This window comes from Pocillopora verrucosa, chromosome 9 (genome assembly GCF_036669915.1).
Source record: "Pocillopora verrucosa isolate sample1 chromosome 9, ASM3666991v2, whole genome shotgun sequence".
Lineage (NCBI taxonomy): Eukaryota > Metazoa > Cnidaria > Anthozoa > Scleractinia > Pocilloporidae > Pocillopora > Pocillopora verrucosa.
This window is the reverse complement of record NC_089320.1, coordinates 1,507,602-1,528,501: the sequence shown is the minus strand read 5'-3', so window position 1 is coordinate 1,528,501 and position 20,900 is coordinate 1,507,602. Positions and strand designations below refer to the sequence as shown.

General features: G+C 38.8%; 1 protein-coding gene across 2 annotated transcripts; it reads left to right on the top strand.

Annotated features, from left to right (window-relative positions):
* The first annotated feature begins 583 nt into the window (after positions 1 to 583).
* On the top strand, positions 584 to 19,914 carry LOC131780556 (uncharacterized). Of its 2 annotated transcripts, XM_059097171.2 has the most exons (29): positions 584 to 729; positions 926 to 1,451; positions 2,797 to 3,447; positions 3,908 to 4,026; positions 4,186 to 4,301; positions 4,409 to 4,444; positions 5,148 to 5,248; positions 5,723 to 5,804; positions 6,324 to 6,432; positions 7,542 to 7,726; positions 8,205 to 8,269; positions 8,680 to 8,850; positions 9,472 to 9,674; positions 10,169 to 10,319; positions 10,936 to 11,152; positions 11,530 to 11,607; positions 12,166 to 12,321; positions 12,817 to 13,008; positions 13,310 to 13,457; positions 13,767 to 13,852; positions 14,005 to 14,094; positions 14,511 to 14,603; positions 14,716 to 14,848; positions 15,213 to 15,325; positions 15,608 to 15,805; positions 16,216 to 16,360; positions 16,967 to 17,105; positions 17,597 to 17,825; positions 18,479 to 19,914. In XM_059097171.2, the coding sequence occupies exons 2-29, from the start codon at positions 982 to 984 to the stop codon at positions 19,079 to 19,081; spliced, it is 5,079 nt and encodes a 1,692-aa protein (XP_058953154.2). In that variant the 5' UTR covers positions 584 to 729; positions 926 to 981; the 3' UTR covers positions 19,082 to 19,914. The 2 variants fall into 2 exon arrangements, with proteins under 2 accessions (XP_058953154.2, XP_058953153.2); XM_059097170.2 differs by having other exon boundaries at positions 584 to 1,451.
* The last annotated feature ends 986 nt before the right edge of the window (positions 19,915 to 20,900 follow it).

Sequence of the window (20,900 nt, the reverse complement as noted above, 5' to 3'; positions counted from 1 at the left end):
TTTCTTGTGCAATTCCTTAGAATAGGTAAGCACTAGTAAATATTTTTGACTACGTAGTGCACTTGCCTGTGGGTGTAAGCTTCTTGAGATAATCTTCAAACAATTAATCTTCGACTGCTAAATTGAAGGAAATTCCTTCATTCATTTCGCACTAAATATGCACCCAGACTCTACCCGAATACGAAAAAAATGCAAAAGCACTAACCGAGTCGCGATCCTTGTTTACAAACTACGTACATGATTAAATCGATTGGTGCGCAACGTATTATAAAATGCAAAGTAATTAGGTCCAAAACCCGATTTATTAATTGCGGTGTCAACAGATTTGAATTCAAATGTCTGACTGGTAGATTACTATTGTTTAGGCCGACGTTTCTTTCCACTTTCGGTTTAAAGGCCTTGTCAATCAAGAATAGGATACGTTCTTCCACAAGTTTGTTTGTTTTGATAGACTTTTGAGTATTATGTGCCTTAAGAGGTAAAAAGTCCAATTAAAAGTTTGCATAAGAATCGGATGAAGGCGAATATGTTGTCAAACGTAACAATAGCCTTGCCCACTGGAGGTCATTAACAAGAGTGCACGGAATTGATTATGCTCGAGTTCTGAATATTAAATCATGATAATTTATAAACAATACCGCATGTTGTGAACTTATGATCAGAACTTCACTGACAGGGATCTCGAGGACAGCCATTTATTCCCAAATTTAGTCACTTGAAGGATTAATTGTAAGTACTATCCAAAATTTGACTTCAAACTTCGGTTCTCTGAGCGAAGTTGAAAGACCAAAATCAGCGACGGTGGCAAGTCTTACTCGGAACGGCTTCCTGTTTAGGTGATCTAGTTTCGTTTATAGGTGATCTAGATTTTACTAACAAGTTACTGTGACCTAAATTAGGCCTTTCAAATTTTGATCAATATAAGAGATTTTCGCGACACCGGTGGTTAGTGTGTGGTTGGCGGAGACGGTCTTCTTGAAGATGGGAAATGGAAATACAAAAGCCACTACTCTACGACAAGTAGTACTTGCAAACCAAAAATTCCGTCAGGCTTTGCAGCTTTGGGAAGACGACCGCCCCGAGAGAGAGCCATGGAGAACCATTCTCCGCAAAGCTCCATCGGTTGTTTACCGCAAACGGAAGGAGTTACTTCAAAACGAAGACGAAGAGTTGGTGGAGTATTTCAACAACCTGCTTCAAGGAAAAATCAAACCAGATTCAAGATGGAGTCTTCCATCAAAGGAGATCGCTATATTTTTGAGCTCAACTTTCACGGACATGAGTACGGAAAGAGATTTACTAATGGAAGACGTGTATCCATATTTGCGAGAATTTTGTCGACGGCTTGGCTATAATTTTAGTATAGCTGACATGCGGTGGGGAGTGCGTGACGAAATGACAGACGAGCATCAGGCGGTTGAAATTTGTGTGACAGAAGTTCAGCGATGCAGGTTTGAAACTCTTAATTAATTTTCACTATCAATTTGATAAATGATCATGAAGAATTATTTTAATTTTGCAATACGAGTGCTTAACAATTGTCGAAGATTCTGAAGGAAACGTTGCTTGGATACAACAAGATAAACAATGAGATGTGTCTGTAAGCGCTTTTCTCTTTTGTTTATTCTTTTCGATAAGGGAAAGATTAGTTTATAAACTAAACAAGGATTATATCCAAATAAGATTAAATCTTAGAAAATTAAGCTATACCTATCAGAAAACAACTGATGAACAATGTAACTCGATTTTGTCATTTGATAATCTATTTGGCCATCTCAAAGGTATTCAGTAATAAATTAAGAGTTTAGCTTTAGAAATTCTCTACAATGGTCAATTATATTATCAACTCAGTTGATGAAACCAGATTATCTCATTATACCCCCTACCGACGCAGAACCATGGTTTCTTTAAAAATTGGTCTCTTTTATTCATTTGATAAACAGAATCCTGGTCAATTTTGGCCTGATGTCGGCGTTGTTTCTGAGCAGGAGAGGATAAAAGCGTCTCTCGTTACAAGTCTTTGGTTTCTCAACAAATTTAAGAAAGCTAAAAAGAAAATCAATCCTGTCCGCTTGAAAAGTCCTTAAAATAGCGGGGGTATCTTCAAGGTGAATTAATTGAAGGCCATTTCTTACAGACTTGCTAATTTTCCAGTGCACTGAAATAACATGTAAAGCTTGAAATGCTGCTTGATCTATTTACAGTGATTGGACTAAGCCTTTTTTTCCTTTATACGTTTAATTTCACTGTCGGTTTTCTTGTTCGAGTCTTCAGATTTTTCATGACGTAGTTTTTTCTTATCTTGGGAGAAAAGGGTCTGTCAGATGCAGCTTGTAATACTTGCGGTATTTTGCACATACCAAGACGTTACGGGTTACTAACAAAAAACTGGAAAAGCAGCTGGTAGCTTTAGGTCATTGTTAATAACCCAGTCCGTCAAATGCACGCAACAGTAAAACGAAAATTCTGTGGTATCTCTGTTACTATCACGCTCAACTGCATGGGAGAATTTCCGTTAGCGGAGCTCCATACCTAAGGATCTGAGGGTAAAGTAGATGGTGGTTGAGGAAATGAACGAACAATATAAAGAAAGTAGTGAATTTAACGGAAGCGTTGCAACGGTGTAAACGTATACCTTAAATGGACTGTTTGAAGTTGGTGAGATTTGCGCATATGCTCTCTCTATCAAGAATTGGCGCCTTTTCTGCTGTACATGCGTATAAATTTTGGCTCTGCCTTCTCGTATTGTATATAGTTGTCTATTAATTCTGATGTGCTGTTCGTGATAAATTCTAGGAAGGAGTCCATAGGACCGTACATGGTTTGTATTATTGGTGACAAGTATGGCTACAGACCAATCCCAAACAAGATTGATAAGGAAGTGTTTCAGATGCTTTTGAGCAGCGTCAAGAGTCAGCCAGGCAGCAAAAGCGCATCTGAACTGTTGGAAAAATGGTACAAACTGGATGAGAACAGTTTCCCTGCGGCTTATATTCTACTTCCTGTGTCGACGTATTACCCACACGCTTACAAGAATTCCGCTGGGGTAGATACGATGACGAAGGCAAGACAAGAAAGAAATCAGTGGTGGCAGAATCTGGTAACTATGAGAGAAGCTTTGAAAAAGGCTGCGAGTCAGATAGACGTTACAGCTTTTCCCCTTTGCAACATGACAGAGGAAGATTTTAAAATATCAGTGACAGAGGAAGAAATTATGACTGGGATTAGAGGAGAAGACATGGATCCCAATTACATGTTCCTTTTTTTACGGTCCCTCAATGGATTAGACGAAATTGATCCAAACAACAATGGTTTCGTCAATCGCTATGTAGACGTAGAGGAATGCGGACTTCAATCGCACTCCACAAATCGAAATGATGCAAAATGTTCGCTACAGAGGCTTAGAGATAGCTGTCAAGAATTTATGCCAAGTGCCAACATCTTCAGGTGAGAAAAATGAGTTGTTAGTCTATGACCATAGTGATGGGGATGTCCGAGAAACGTCTTCCTACGTATATGTTTCCATGCCAAGTTTAATGAGCCAATTTTTCTTTTTAATATAAAAAAAAATAGTAACAGAATTTGCCTGTTTGAAAGATAAATAACCGTATGGTTACACAAGGTTTCGTGGTCGTTTTCATCATTTCTTGATCCTTCATAGATAAAGTGTTTTTAAAAATGATAGACCCCTAAATAACCATGGAGTGCCGAGACCTATGGTTGCGATGATAACTACATGTAAAACACACTTGAAGAGATCTTCTCGTGTACTGAAATTTAATGTATTGTACAGGTCACTGGTATTCACGGGATTACACATCAGTGCCAAACTAGAAACGTTTGAACAGTAATAATAGAAAGAAAGGTAATAGTGGAGATGTTAAAACATTAGTGCTTCGTTTTACAGATACAGCTTAACTTTACACGTTACGAAAGATGGTCATATAGACGTGAAAAGGAACAAAGAAGAAGTAAAGAGTTTCTGCGACAAGTTCTGTCAGTTTATGGTCGATGGCATCCAGGAAGGTGAATAATTGAAAACGTTTGTAATTACGGTCTAGCGTCAAGCGACTCACTGTCTTGTTCACTCACAGATGCTCGTATGAAGCGTACGGTATTTTGCATTGTCTAATTTTTATAATTGTGTAATTGAGTTAATCCCGCTGTACAACTCTTCTCTTACAGCTGTGGCTAAACATAAGGTGATTGATGACCCTTTGTATCTCGAAGTTCTTAACCACGCGACCATGGCAGAGAAAAGAACAGAGGCATTCGTTGGTAGGAAACATTTTCTTGAAAAGGTAACTGCATTGCCCAAAAGCCAACCTTAGCTTTCTAGATCCCCTCCTCTCCCCCCCCCCCTCCCAGCACCTTTGCTTAATTAAAGCCTGCTCATTCATCTCCTTAGATGGAAGGTTACCTAAAGATGGATAATGGTGGAAAGGTAGGCAACGATTTTCATAACAATTGTTTTTTTCAATCCCTTAAGCTAAAATCAAGGCCTAGTATTGTTTTATTTTACGCTAAGGTTTCGCAGTTGCCTCGTAGCACTCCATGAATTAGGGGGGACCTTGAGCACGAAGGACATAAACGTCAAGGAAGATATCGATTTAAAATGAATTTTATATTTTTGGTTAAAACTACACAAATCACTGGATATGTTTACGGTCTCTTATGGCGCCACACCTCAACTTCAGCATGACGTATGTGAGCAACGTTGAGTTCCAAATGGAAATTTGCCGTCGGAGTTTCTGCTCTTGGTTCACACAGATTTTAGTGGTTTCGCGTTGTTGTTTTTAAGGGGAAGGCTAGGGAATGTAAAAAGTTTTATAATGCACGTGCTGAGCTACTTTTCTGGGCCCACTTGTATTACCATAGGGTCGGATAATGCTATCCAATGGATAAATTGTCATCCAGCGGATAAGTGATGGCAAAACAAAACGTATGACATTATCCACTGGATAGAGTTTTATCCAGTGGATAGTGTTATCCACCCTTCGAACCACCGGAGCCTGTAAATGAAATCTTTTGTTTCGCCACCTCCCCTTGCCGTCGCAATCCTACTATCAGTAGAGTAGAACGAGTTAGAATCGACCATTATTTCGTGTGTTTGAGACACTACTTACAAAATAAAACCCTTTTTATAGCCTTTTATTGTGCATGGTATTTCCGGATGTGGAAAAACGTCCCTTATGGCCAAAGTGTACGATATGTCCATTGAAAATTGGAGTGGAGTAGAGACTGGCAGGTAACAGTTCTGTAATACAATAAACAAAGGGAATACTTTGCAATATTAGCTTCTTATGTCGTATTATTTATAGTTTGATATTTCTAATGTATAGTGATTGTTTTCCAGAAGCGGATAAATTTCCGATGTTGTCCCCGAAAACCTTTATTTTATTTGGACTTTTGTTTTGAAATGAAATTATTTAGGATAGGGTACATTAACTATGCAAGTATCCCTATTGCATTTGTAATGCTGCAAAGATCTGGTATTTTTACTTTTACTTTGGTTGGTTACTTTTTTATCCAAAACAAAGAAGCTGGGACCTTATAACCTGTTCCCGACAGCATTCAAAGGTCATTGTGTCTCACTTCGCAAAAACCCACATATTTCTTTCTTTCCTTTTTTTTTTTTTTATTTTTTTTTTATTTTTTTTTTTTACCTTCTTATTGTAAGATTGCAAAAGTTTAAGTATGCATAATTTATTTAATTTTGTAGGCCATTTCATTTCATACGATTCATTGGCACTTCACCCTTTTCGTCTGATGTAAGATCTCTGTTGAGGAGCCTGTGTCAGCAGGTATGTTTTCAATGATCGCAGGTTTGCTCGGATGGCGTTGGCCAAAAAGATACCTCTAATATGTACCGGTGCAATAAGGTCGTCTGGCTGGTGCTATTAAAAATGACCTCACAGAGCACTTGTGTGACGGAGTATCCTAAGGAATCCTGAAATACCTTAGTTTTCATACGAGGCGAGGAAGCCTGTTCCAGGCGTTCATGTAGTGAAACGAAGGGTGATGGAACACGGCACGGTGGTAGCGGAGAAGTTACAAAACACAGAAGGTTTAGGTCAAGCGGTCGTTACTTTTGCGCCTAGAACAAGCTACTAGGAAGACGAAAATGTAAAACCAATCCTTCCTTGGTAATTTTTGCTCTCCTTCGCTTGAACTACTTACTTATATGATCTTTAAGAGATCTGTAGATGCTTCTGATGATAAATGGTGCACAGTTTTCTCTGATTAAACGATGGGATTTCTATGGTTTTTGCGCACTGAATCAATTATATCCCCATCACTATGAATTTCCGTTGCAATTGCAGATGTGTTTGGTGTTGAACGATACATCAACAGTTATTACCGACAACTGTGAGCGACTGGTGGCAACATTTCGCTCTCTTCTCCAGAGAGCCACACCAGAAAATCCGATAGGTAATACATACCATTCGTTGTATATTTACTTTTCCTTGGCGGCAGTCATTATTTATCACCTGAGGGTGGAAAGAGAGGATTTCTGGGGGTAATCACATAGTTCTTGGAGGGATCGGCGTGGGATCAGACATCGCCAACAGGGTATAGAAGGTGGACTATAGAGACTTGACTTCTAATTAGCTGCCACATAGGGGGGAAATCAGTAACAATGACTGGAAATATATGAAAATCATATACGTGCACTGCAGTGAAGAAATGAGATATAAGCGATCCTCGCAGCCACGAACACTACTGAACTGGTAGTTGAAATGAGACCTGAAAAAAATTCAGGCCTGTACGGGATTTGAACCAAGTAGTGAATAATGACTTCGATCCTCACAGCTACGAAAGCTACACTAGTTTAGTATTGCATGTTCATAGTTGTGAGGATCGGTTATATCTCATTTCTTCACCGCAGTGCACACTTAAGATTTTCATATATTTCCAATCATTATTCACCACTTGAAAGGTTTATTTGGATCCGACGTTATGACCAGCTCCCAGATGGCTCGTTAGCTCAGTTGGAAGAACGCTGCACCGGTATTGCAGAGCTCATGGGTTCAAATCCCGTACGGGCCTGAATTTTTTCAGGTCTCATTTCAGCTATAAGTTTAGTAGTGTTCATAGCTGCGAGGATCGCGTACATCTCATTTCTTCACCGCAGTGCAGACATATGATTTTCATATATTTCCAGTCATTATTCACCACTTGGAAGGTTTCTTTGGGTCCGACATTATGACTAGCACCCAGCTGGCTTGTTAGCTCAGTTGGTAAAGCGCTGCACAGGTATCGCAGAAGTCATGGGGTTCAAATTCCGTACGGGCCTGAATTTTTTTAAGGTCCCATTTCAACTACTAGTTCAGTAGTGTTCATAGCTGCGAGAATCACTCGTATCTCAAATCAGTAACAATTTGATTGTGACACATTCGAAATCCTCAAACCACAACCATTTCCCCCTCCCTAGGCAAAAACAATGAACGGAGCTTAATAGTATGAGTAGGCATGAATTAAGCTTAATAACAATTAGATCATGTGACAGTACCCATTTAATCCGAACTCAAATTTTTCAGTTTTATTTCTCGACTCACTGGACCAGTTGTCAGACCAAGATGATGGACGTGCATTAAGATGGCTTCCCACGAGCTTGCCAAAAAATGTCCACATTGTGGTGAGCACCCTTCCCAATACAGGAGGGTGCCTTGCTGTACTAAAAACCAAACTAAAACCAGAGAGCAATGCTGACTTTTATCTTGAGGTAAGTTTTTTGTCACTTATCCCTGCTCTGATACTTTGCATATGATATAAACTTGTACATGAAATAATTGCGTTCCGCGGTAGTAGTCACCTTAGGGTAGTTATAAAGTGAAGTGAATTATTAATTTTCTGCGACGTATAGAATAATCTTCAGCTCTGGTAAAGCAGCCAAATATCAGCTAAGTGAACTAGAAAACAATGACAGGTCGAAAAAAAATAAATAAAGAAGGAAAGTGGATGGTCAAGAATGCAAAACAGTTATTACTGATCACGTCCAGCGAAAGAAATTCGGCGTCGAAATTTTAAAGATATACAAGCTGTAATCTTGTTCCCTTCGATCCTTGATGGCCAAGCTATCTAGAATTCTCAATGATCATATCATCTTTTATTGTAGTGACTCCATGAATAAGCTTACCGTAAATATTACACAAACCACACCTTATTGTTTTGGTTTCGCATACTCTTTACTTTTTCCGAAGGTTTCATGCTTGGAATCGAGTGATGCTGAAAGCATTCTAGATATGAGATTAGAAAAAGAGAAAAGGTATGCTTTCACTTTTAAGTGGTTCTTAACTCATCGTTAGAAAGTTTGTTTCTTTCCTAACATACAGAACAAAACGTATATAGCAGTGACTCTACCCACAGACTAAATGTTTATCACCTTAACTCCGACATCATGGATAATGTTTATAGTGCTTTGAAGATTCGAAACCTAGCCTGAGTGGTCGATTTGGTTTTTCTATCCAAAAATGTATTCATACAGAACCAGAGATTAAGGCAGTGATCATCATTTTTTTGGGCAGACTGACAACCCTCTTGCCGTATTTCATTTCGTTCAGGTCCAGTATACTTCTACTATACTATATAGAAAATGCAATATAATGTGCATATACAGACGCACCATAGGTCATCCTCAGTGATATCATTGATTGGTTTGATAATAAAACTTTGCAGGAGACTCACAGTACAGCAAAGATCTCAAGTATTAGAAACCTGCTCCAAGCCAACAGCACTTTACATGAAACTAGCTTGTGATACAGCTCTTCGTTGGAAATCGTTCACTGAAAACACTCACAACGAATTAAGACCGACTGCGACGGAGCTGATCATACAGCTTTTTGAACGGTTCGTAAGTTTAAATTTTTTAATAGATAATAAAATAAAATATTTCTAATATTATAGTAAATATATTTGTAATACTCTATCCTCAATCATGGTGAATAACTTGTAATGGAATCTACATTCACAAACGTAAGGCCCAAGGATCTATTGGGAGCTTGTTCTAGGCCTGCAAGTCAGATTTCCTAGAAGACCGCTCACTTCCTAGAAGACCGCTCACTTTACAACTTTGAATCAATAACTTGCTTCAATATAGCATATTTCCTACATTGTCATTTTATCTTATAGTTCGTGAGATCAACTTTCTTCGTGCATTATAACAATCATACGATAATACTCCCAACTATCTCATAAAACTATCCAATTCCCTGCGTAAGTTTCGTAAAATCCTCTTGAAAAGGGCCCATACAATTGTACCGCTGCATCGAAAGTCCAACAGTTTTAAGATGTATCTTTTTAAGTTCCTCTCTGAGCAGAAACAGTTTGCATGAGCAATGATTTAAAATTAACAGTGCCACGTACCATAAACTTATCCTGAAAGGAGATGTCTAAGGCCCCTTGCTACCTTTAATTCTATTGAGAAATGTCCTGTCGCTATCGTTATATATAAAATTTTTTGTGTTTCAGCTTGATCACAGAGCATGGGGAAAAGTTTGTCCGTAGGGCTTTAGGTTACATTACAGCTTCTAAAACGGGTCTTTCGAAGTCAGAACTGGAAGATATCTTGTCATGTGACGATATCGTTCTCGCCGATGAGGTTTTTAAATACCACGTGCCACCAATCAGAAGGCTGCCTCCTCTACTGTGGACTCGACTCCGCAATGACTTAGGTAAGAGGTTTGTTACAAAGAAAAGAGAAAAGCCAAACGCAAAACATGAATGTTTACAATGGAATTTGAGTCCAAAAATTTACAATACCAAGTCTTAACTAGTCATCAGAGGCAGTTTTCAAGATTAGCAGTGCCAGTCATAAATGATCATCGACTTCAATGTGAAAGAAAATTATTTGGCATGCCTGCCTTCACTAGGAGATCGACAAACCACCACTCAAGATAATAGTAATTGTAATTCCTCTCTAGTAAGTAAAAAAACTAATCTAGCGTGCCAAGACGTTTCCCGCTCATTGTAGATTTTCTAACAATTGGAACTTACTATAGTCAGCGTGGCCTCCTGTGCAGTATTAAAGTAGTAAAGGAATGACTACCTAAAGCTCGCGCAGCCTAGCATATAAAAACTTGAAGGGGAAGAAACTGAAGAAACTTATCGAGCTATAATTGTTATTTTTAATAACGATTGATACTTTTCTGGTGCTTGCGTCCTTCAGGCAGTTATCTGGTGAAAGTAGCAGCTGACGGTCACGTGGTATACAAGTGGTATCACAGATTGTTTCTGGAGGCAGCAAGAAATTATTTCTTGAGTGACAAGCCTTTTACAGACTCGCTTCACAGGGATTTAGCAAATTACTTCAATGGCAGGTATACAAAACAATAGGACTCAGACGTTAATGTGTTACCAGCGTGTCCAGTGACAAAATGGTCCAGTCATTCTCATTGTGACACAATCAATAAAAGTAAGTGTTAAGGAAAATCCCTGAACACCGTGCGATTTATATCTGAGAAAAAAAGTATGACCGGCTGACCTGGTTTCTGAATTTAAGACAGTCGTTGCCGTTTTAGTGGTAAATAGAACCAGGTGAGAGTGGAGTGAAAATGCCGAGGTAGGGTACTAAATTCAATTGGCATATTTTAAACCAGATTTTTTGTAATAAGGATAACAAATTTCGCCATGGTCCTTCTTGAACAGCCAAGCCTATCACTAGTGTCCTTTAGTCGGTAATAATCGGAAGGTCGTAAGTTCGATTCCTATTGTGAGCACTCGGATTTCTTTTTTCCGAGTATGCCTTTATCATTCACAATAACAAAATCTTTCCCATAATCAATGTTCTCACAAGCGCCTCTTTACATGTAATTGACCCTTTTAAGGATCAAAGCTGAGAAACACTTTGAAATAAATAGGCACAGCATTCCATTGATTGTGCTCTGTCTAAGCCACTTTACCCTGGAGGGTGATTCAATCATTTTCTACGTTAAGGTGGGCGCGGGAAGCCAAGCCATATACAGACAAAGATGGAACAATACGAAGTGCGTTTAGAATGGTGGCAGATCAGCCACTGGTATTAAGTAATGAAGACTCAGAAAGTAGAATGGATTCCGAAGATGAAGAGACTGGACCAAGATACAACTTGCGCAAGCTAAGCGAGTTACCTTACCATTTGATCAGATGTGACATGTGGAATGAATTTGTGGAGGTCTGTTGCCCATTAATATTACTTATATTTCCAAATCACGCTTTTCTACACAAAATTTTTTTCCCTTTTTTATACATGCTGAATCGAAAGAAGCAATTCATGTAAACCTGAGGTTTGCAGAACATAGGAGACCCTCGTAATTATGTTTCTCAAAGAAAGGTCACACTTGACAATACCTAAGTTATTACCGTTCTTATTTATTGCCTTGCCAGTCAATAAGGGCTCTATCTGCTATAATTCTAACAATTTGCTTTTTTTTTTTGACTATTCTACCAAACTTATGGCTACAAACCTTTGCATTAACGACCAGGTAATGCTGATTAATCAACACTCTTAAGAATAGTGACGCAATCTAAGGGATTGTTATTATCTTCAAGATTGTGTGTCAGATTCCATGGCTGATGGCAAAGTGTAAAGCCGGCAAAGCATTCGAACTCACCCTTGAACTCTCTGAGGTAGGTTTTCCTGAAAGGAAAAGCTGGTAACTCTCGCTTTTAGATTTCCAAAAATGTAAGGCGTGAAATCAGTGATTTTTAATGAATTTTTTACCGTGAATGGTTTGACCAATCACGACCGACCTACGCCACTTGTGTCTTACAGCTAATAACATAAAGGCAAAACTGACCAATCAGTTTATACGAACCGGACGTAGAACGTTCGTCTGACAGGGACTATTTACTTGACTCTAATGATGACTTCCGCTCAGGTTGTCGAACAGTAGTCACCACTACCGACAAATGTCTGTCTCGGGACTACGCTCACCCGGACGATCAGACTATACCATCACGAGTTTTATACCATTGCTTTAGTTATGTTCGATATGACTTCGGCCTCTGTTCCTTAATTTCAACCGCTCCTCTTGGGACAATAAAATACTCTGTATTCAAAGCAATACCTGTTTTGTTGTTGTTACTGAGCTGTTTACTAAGTCTGAGTGGTCAGTGGTCTACTAGATTATCGCGTTTGTATTGACGTCATCTTTGAACATTTTTCTTTACATCCCTCATTTCCAGGCCTCTTTGAAGTGTAGCAATGACAACTCAGTCATAATAGAGGACGTATACAGTTGCATTCGAGCCAATGCTCAACAGCTGAGTCAGTTCCCCGAGCTTGTACCACAGCTTTGCCTCAATGAACCTGATATTTCATATTGTGCTACTATGGCCAAGGTTAGATACACCACTATTTACATGCTGTATAGTAGAATTCTACGCTCAGCAACAGTGGTGTTGGTTGTACAAGATGTACAACCACAAAAGAAAAAAAACTGACAGCAGAAGATGACCTGCGTTCGAATATCATATGGATATGATTAAAACGAGATGTTTTCTAAAGATCCCGCTAATTTCTGTATTATTAGATTAATGTCGGTATCTTAGTCACTGCGCACTCACCCTTTTCCTAACCTGAAATGAATGAACCTTAGCTTGTTATCAGAAAAAGATTATAAACAGTTTGTCATCTCTTGGTTATCAGTTGATTGTTGTGGGGCCAGTGGAGGTATAGGTGCACAATTGCTTAGATACTGACATAGATCGGTGTCATCTGTAATAAGAGGTGCCCAAGGTTAAATGGTGACCATCAAATAAACATTGAATCAGGGATAATTTTAAAAAATGTGAAATTTTCCTCTGTTTTTGATTGATTTTCTCCTCTTAACCAAGAAATATTTGGAAACAGTCAACAAAGCTGAAGGCGCCAAGATCACTCTTTGGAGAGATTTAACGAAGATGGAGTCTCGTAAGATCAACGTAGCATCATTTAAGCATCCAGCTGGAGTCAGGAAATGTGTTTTCTCAAAAGGCTGCAAATATCTGGCCACGTACGCTACAGATGGTGTGTTGCGTGTATTTATGGTTAGTATCGAGTTTGAATTAGGGCTTGATCTGAGCATGAGGCATAAATATGACAATAAAAGATCAATAATGTAATAGTTAAATGCTATGGTGCTGTGTAAATGGAAATAATGTAAAGCGATCCAACAGATTTTCGCTGTAAAATTTTCTGCAAGGTTCCTCCTTTCCCCTATGAAACTCATTTATAGCCTAAACAGCTTCGTTTTGGTCAATTGAGTTTTTAACATGCTTTCATAAGAGATTTCCTTTGTTTTGGTTTGATGTAAATCATAGACAAGCCTTTTACATCCTTTCTCTTTAGGTCGCAAGTGGCTATACCGTCATGACGAAGCATTGTGAATGTCACGTGATATCATTTCCTGCCAGCATAGACCAGTGCCACTGGGTTGCAATTGCTGGTTCACACTCTATTGTCCGTTACGGCCTGGGCACTGGTGGCCAACATGAAGGTATAGTATTTACAACTCTTACTTACCCTTACATGATACTGCCCCAATATCTCCGAGGCAGCTAGGAAAACGGGCCAGCTAATACGGCAAATTTGCTGATACAACCCCTACATAAACAGGAACTTTAAATTAGGGTCTCTAATATTCCAATTGCAATGGGCTGTGTATCATAAAACTTTTTATGGTAGCAGGACTATAGAAGACTCAGTTTTAGCAATTCCTACACTTCAACGTTTATATATTGATTTAAATATTCATTTAGTCATCGACATGCGCATCATTGATTTTATCTACAATTATTTTAACTAGGGACAACTCTACAGGAGATAAACGTTGACTGCGAAATTGACGATAAAGCGAGCATTGTCAGTACCAAGAAAGGCAAGGCTTGGGAGGTAAAATGACTGAGAAGATATTAACAGGGATCGATGAACGCTCGTTATTCTCTTTCCCGTAACCGTTATGTTTTTGTTTCTTTACTATTTTCAAAATATATATTTTTTAACTCAGTTGTTCATAAAACTGGATAACTATGTCTTTATGGTAGATTTTTCTGGCAACATCACATGGAAAACTACGTTCCTATAGCACTTCACCTTCCTCTAATGGACAGCCTGTTATGAAAGAGGAACTCCCGGTGAGTATTAACAAGCCTTTGTTTGAACATTTTGGTTGATTTCAAAAGATAGTAAAATAGATCGAGCTCTTATACGTTTATCTCACTCAAACACAATCCTTGAGGAGAAATGTTATCGTAAACGACTATTTCCATTAAGGATTCTCACATAACATATATTCTCTCGAAAAAATATCCAAAAAAACAGTCTGGTAGGACTAGCAAAGTAAGTTTGGTTATCGTTGATCAAACCTGCCCTCTGAGCTATTTTAAATGATCTTCTAAGACGCTTGTAAAAAATTTCAAAAGGGTTTATACCTCTAGCTAACAGTTTCAACATCTATAGGTTTCTTTAAAACCGCTGCTTAGGTTATACATATTTATCATAGCTGGCCGTTCAAGTAATAACAGAAACGTTTCTTTCTAATTTTTTGCAGAGGAGGCCAAAGGTTCTAACGATTTCTCCTGACGGTAACTCATTAGCTTTTGGATCGGACAAAATGTATTTGTGGAGCCCGAAAACTCACAAGGTTCGCTATCAAATGACTTCAGTCTCGCAATTATTGAATTAAAAGCGGAAAAAGAACGCTTCAGTCTTTTTTTTTAAATGAGCATGAATGTATTTTCTTTTATTTCGACAAGGATGTGAGAGTCTTCGAAACTGGTAAGAAGACTGCTCCTAAAATGGATGGTGCTACCATAAGTTTTTCGAGGAAGGGTGCAAAATTAGGAGCAGTGTTGTCAAATGGAACCTACATATGGAATATTCAAAGTGGTGAGTGGTGTCGCTCATTATCATATATCATAAAGTGATTGGAACGGTTTAAAAGAAAACGGCAAGAAGAGACTGGTAAGGGGAAAAACAATCAACCTGAAGTGATACCCGAAGAAAGGAGACGTAACTGGGATTTTTCAAAGGAGTAAAGAGGAGGGTGTGGAAGGGGGGTGGGGTAGGAGGAGTCAAATCTTGTCACAACCGGTCTACCTATTCTATTGTCTTGATGTTATCTATGGTTTGTTTCTCTTAAAGTTAAAGGTCTCCAGATTTGAGCTTTTTTCGCCAGCTGAATCATAAGTGCATTGTGATCAAAAAGAATTATGTAAGTTCCTTGTATTCTAAAAGCTTACTTATATTACAGCAAAACTCCTGAAGACACTCGCCATGAACTGTTTGGGTGTCGAGTTTGTCGTGTTTTCTCCAGACTTCGGCCACATTGCTACTCAGGACCTCAAAGACAAGGAACATCTCCAGGTATGATTCATCTAGAAATACTGACTCTTCTGTGGCCACTGTTGACGGGAAGAGATAAGATCTTCTATCATTTTTCTATTCATCTTTACATTCTGTCAAAATTTAAACCTAGTGATTGCTTTGCTCACCATGTTGGTCCTTTTAGCCATGTTGTAGAGAATCGAAGCGCGGAATCCGAGGTCCAAGGTTCGATTTCTCTTAGGGAATCAGATTTTCTTCTTTGTTCTAGCTATACACGTGTCAGGACATAAAACATTTTACCATATTTCATTCTCATTGAAGGTATTATGCATGGCACCCAAACCGTATGAAAAAAGTCCGGAGTGGGAAACACTGACTGGCCACTCAGGTGAAATTCGAACCTGCTGTATCGGGAACAGAGAAAGCGGTCATCCCTTGATTGCAACAGCCTCAGATGACAGCACCGTTCAGCTGTGGGATACGAGAAACATGCCCTCGCCCAGAGTAGTCAAATTACCGGTAAGTTGATTAGTTTAACCGAGTCGGTTGCCCACAAGTAGAAAATAGGTTTGCAACAATGCAAGCTAAAATAAAATAGTGTATGTAGATTTTAATAAATGAGAACATATGTACTTCCTCAATTCTACGATTTAAAGATTTATGCAGCGAATTAGATGAAACGATCAGAGTAACTGAGACAAGCAAAGACATGGGACATATCGTTTGCCAATATATATATATATATATATATATATATATATATATATGTATATATATATATTATTGTAACATAAAGTCAACTCTAGCTTTGCATGTAATAAACATACTTACCTCTTTAATTGACACTGGTGAAGATTTTTGTTGTTAGACAAGTCTAAGTGTTTCTGACCGGTATGTTTGAAATCCTTATCCGATTTTGCCTTCTTCAGAATCACAACAGTCCCGTTCAAGAGTGTACGTTTTCCAACGACAATAGATTAGCAGTAAGTTGTTCCTTGACTGAGACATGGGTTTGGCAGGCACAGTCACCTGTACACCGACTGCATCGGTTACACCCTGCCTCTGACAACGGAGGTAAAACTTCAACTCCTATGTGGTTCCCTTTCCCCTAAATTAAAACTATAACAGCATTTTTCAACGTAATTGATTATCACCAGCCTCATTTGAGCACTAATAGGACAGTGTAGGCGTCATGCTTTTAATTGGGCAGATAAAACACCTCATGTCTGTGTAAGTGGATAGTAAGCGTCATGAACGTTCGCTGTTCTCGTTCATTTCGCTGAGTTATCTTTTTTATAAACTTGTAACTGACATCTAGTTTCTTTATTCAAATTTTACATAGTTTGATTAAAGTCCGATTAAGTAAGTCCGATTTTGTCAACCACTCGCATTACTACAGACCGAATTGGACTCCACTCATTCCTATACCATCATTAATAGAAAAAATAATTTCTTATTGGCTGAAAATACTGGAAATTTGTTTAATAGGGATGACGTTTAGATACTCTTGCTACATTCAGTAGACTTTAAATGATAAAAATGTTTCACTTAAACCTTACTGTGCTGAGCACCTATAGGTGAAGTTGCATCACTTGGCTTCTTAATTTCTTTTCATGCGTTGTATTATACCACCTGTAATAACGACCCATGGTATTCTCTCTTGCAAAACTTTCCTTGCAGCCAGTGGCACCTGCCCCTGTTTCTCTGAAGACACCTCATTCGTATCAGTGTTTGTTGAGACTGGCGTGGATGTGTGGCATCTGAAGTCAGGCGTTGACCCTCATGGATCTGACAGGAGTCTTCTCATGGGAGCGCACAGGTGATCTTTACTTTTTTTCCCGATGGACAGCTGAATGACTGGGTTAGCTGATTATCGGTCTGCTGATTGATTAAATGATCAGACGATTGGCTAATTAACTGATTTGTAGGTCGACATACTTAAATGATGACGAGCTAAACGATTAGTAGACTGTAGCATTGGAGACTGATAGATTAAAGGACGGACTATCGAGCCAACGGTCATACCTACGGACATATAACGGACTGGCTGACTGACTGACTGACTGACTATCTGTCTGTCTGTCTGACTAACTAACCGACTGGAAGACTGATCGACCGACTGGCTCCTCTATCTGACAAACATACATGACTGCCTTACAAAGTAACGTAACTGATTATGGGTCTGACTGAAAAAACTGGCCGTCTGACTGACAGACAGAGACCCACCACTGCTTTAGTGACCCCTCGACTGACTACACAGTTAGCAGACTGAGTAAGTGATTGAATAATTCTTTTTGCATTTTATATCAGAACTCTCACTTTTCTAACTGTGCGACACCTCTTCACTAAATTCACATCTGATGGCTTGTACACCTGCCTGTTCACGGAGAGTGAGCCAGAAACTGTGAGACTCTATCTCGCTATCAATAAATACAGTTTAGAGAAATGGGCAAAACATGAGCTCAAAGATCCACCGCCAAAGGATCTGAATGAAAGGGAAGCATTTGAACAGAGATTTTCGGTGGACAGTGGAAATCAGGTAATTTATGTTTGTGATTGTTGGAATGTTCGTGACAATTTACGGGATATTTTAGACAGTCATACATTTGAAAATAGTAGGCTTTGGCATCTAATAATGTTCTTGATCATGTTAGACTAGATTATCAGCGCCACACATTATTTCGGACATAAGAGACGCAACAAGGGAAGGTGCCATATTTCGGCAATCCTTTCATTCTCTGTCAAGGCTCTTAATGCTTATTTCTTTGTTGTACTTTTAACCTGCGATCAAACATGGGTTGATCAGGAATAGCAGTGTTACTTCCAACCAGGGTGTCTGTTAATCTAGCCTTCACCGATTATCTTAGAAGCAAAAGACAACATTACTTATTGCAATTTGGACCGAAATGTCACAGCATAAACTTAGACCTTGCTCTTAGAATAAAACAAGCTGATATTTTCCTTAACCTCTTTTTCCCCATGGAATCTCCGCTTCTCTTAATAATCCCTTGTTTCTCCATACTAGTTTCTGAGATGGCATATAATTGTTGCGGTTCTGGCTCCAACTAAAATTGAGTAGATTGTTTCTCCATACTAGTTTCTGAGATGGCATATAATTGTTGCGGTTCTGGCTCCAACTAAAATTGAGTAGATTAATCGCAGCAATATTGTCTCCTTAAATTCCACAAACAGATCACAGAAGCAGCCATTTCAAACACATGTGGCAGACTTGTGGCTATAAGTGTACCAAGACAAAGTAGTTCTCAGGATTGGATGAAAGGACCTGCTGAAGTTCACTTGTGGGACCTAAACAACCACACTAACTGGAAAGTCCAAATATCCTTACATCCCACCATCATTCGCCGGGTGAAAGTTGGTTGCGAATACCTGGTGACATTTGTTCAGTGTCGTAACAGTGTAACTGCTTCTCAAAAAGTTAGGAGCGGCAGGAAAAAGAGGAGATCTTCCTACAGTGTTTCGTCCGTCGCTGATGAAGGTATTTTTCACGTCATAGATAGAGAAGGATTGACGGTTCAGACATTTCAGATTCCTGGGAAATTTTCTGGCTTGAGCGTGGTTAATGGTGAATCTTGTCTGCGAAAGATATCAGAGGAACTTTTGACTTACAGTTTACAAGAGGGTGTTGTTAAAGCGCAAGAGGTCAGATCTAATAAAGTAATGGGAACCTTCACAGTCAACAACACGGAAATAACTGCCGTGAACATCTCGTCAAAGGGAAAATCTGCTGTTGTGGGCTGCGCAAATGGAAATGTGCACATTATCGAGATGATTTAGAGGAATATACAACACCTTCAACCTTTTTGTTTTTTCAACTAATCCAACACCATTGTTTTCTCGTATTTCATTGCGCAATATACTTAAAACTAACTTTTAACAATTATTCGCCGAAGTGGAGGTAAATAGTGGTGGATACTTTCCGAGGTGCGAATAACTGTTTTGGTATAAACCATACAGGAACCAAAACAATCAGTACATTTCTTTCAAATAGCAAAAAATTATTGGAAATTAATGATTGACGCGCGAGATTGTCTCTTTGGCTGCTCGGAGGTGAATAGTACTTGCTTATCTCTTCCGAAACAGCCAATCAGCGCGCTCGAATAACACTACTCACCTGTGTGGTAATTTCTAAACGATGAACGAGGTGTTTTATTGACACGGTAATCGTCATCACAGAGTTCAAAATGTTGTGGACTCACGAGGCGCAGCAGTCCACGCTAACCCAATCTCAATTAGTTTTTATTTTTTTATTATTTTATTACACTATTGAGGTCAAATAGAAGGATTCTCCTAGCGCATGACCAACCTCGTGACACGGTGACGTGACAGCGTTGTCTGTGCTCTTATCGACAACGACAAATTGGCCAATCAGATTGTGACATTACTGTAACTATGATAAACATATTAATATATTCACAGTATTTAACTGATTTATTTCGTTGCAACCATGAGTTCTAGATCGTAGCGCGCTGATGTTAACCTATAAAACAAAAGCGCATAATTTTCGTGTCGAATTATTCATTTGTAAGTATCAACCGGAGTTCCGGATAAAATAACACAAAAGTGACAAAAACGATTACAGGAAACAAAAACAGAATTAAATTCTCTTTTAATCCTTACGAATGTTCTCTAGTTTTGATTCAACTAAAGTAGTAATTGGTATCATTGCACTTCGTCGGAATCATTGTTTGTTGCGGATAAGACATAGGGTAAAATGTGGACTGGACTATTTTTTGGACTATTTTTTGACCGTTTTTTAAACCCTTTTTTGGACCATTGGGGAAGCACACCATAAGTACTCAGAGAGGGCATAATGTTCGTTTCGAAAAAGACAAGAAGACAGATAGGACACCATGTTTGTTTAAGAGATGTGATGAGCCAAACTCACCCCATTTATGCTTGTGCTGGCAATAATCACGCACGTCATTTGATCAGTTCACAGTGCATTTCGCTGCAGCTGGAAGCAAGGGCTTTTAAAGTAACACTTGAAAAAAAAAACTTGATGGGTGGAAAGTCTCGCGCGTATGGAACAGTTTGGTCTATAATTTTTGGAAAATTACGCAAATTTAAATGACAGTTCTCTCTTTGAAAAGCGGCGGTTTTCATCATTCAAAGTTTCATCCTCATTTCTGATTTGTTAACTAGCTTATTTTGTTTTTCAGATGTCATACTCAATTCCCGATGAAGTACGGGATTTTTATAGTATAATTTTCTTCGTGTTTTCCCTCCTTAGATGAGACTTTTCGTGTACCACGCGGAGAGCATAGCAAGTCAATTTTTTTATAGATCTGTGCTTTTAGGTCTATTGTTTCTAGTCTGGGACTTCAAGACACACTGACCTTTTAAACTAAACTAAGGAGTTTCTTTATTTATCTTCCATTTGGAGGCTTATGCCCTCCTAAATTTAATGTCCATTGAGCTGGAGAAAATCGGCTTACAACCTGAATTGGTACAAAATAAAGCGTATCCATACTAAATATCACGTCATCATACGCCATCAGCTGTGTAAAATCTTGAGCTTAGCATAATGCTCAATACCACGCGATACATTTTAATCTATCCAGCAAAAGGCACTTCATTTTCCTGGAACAAAAGA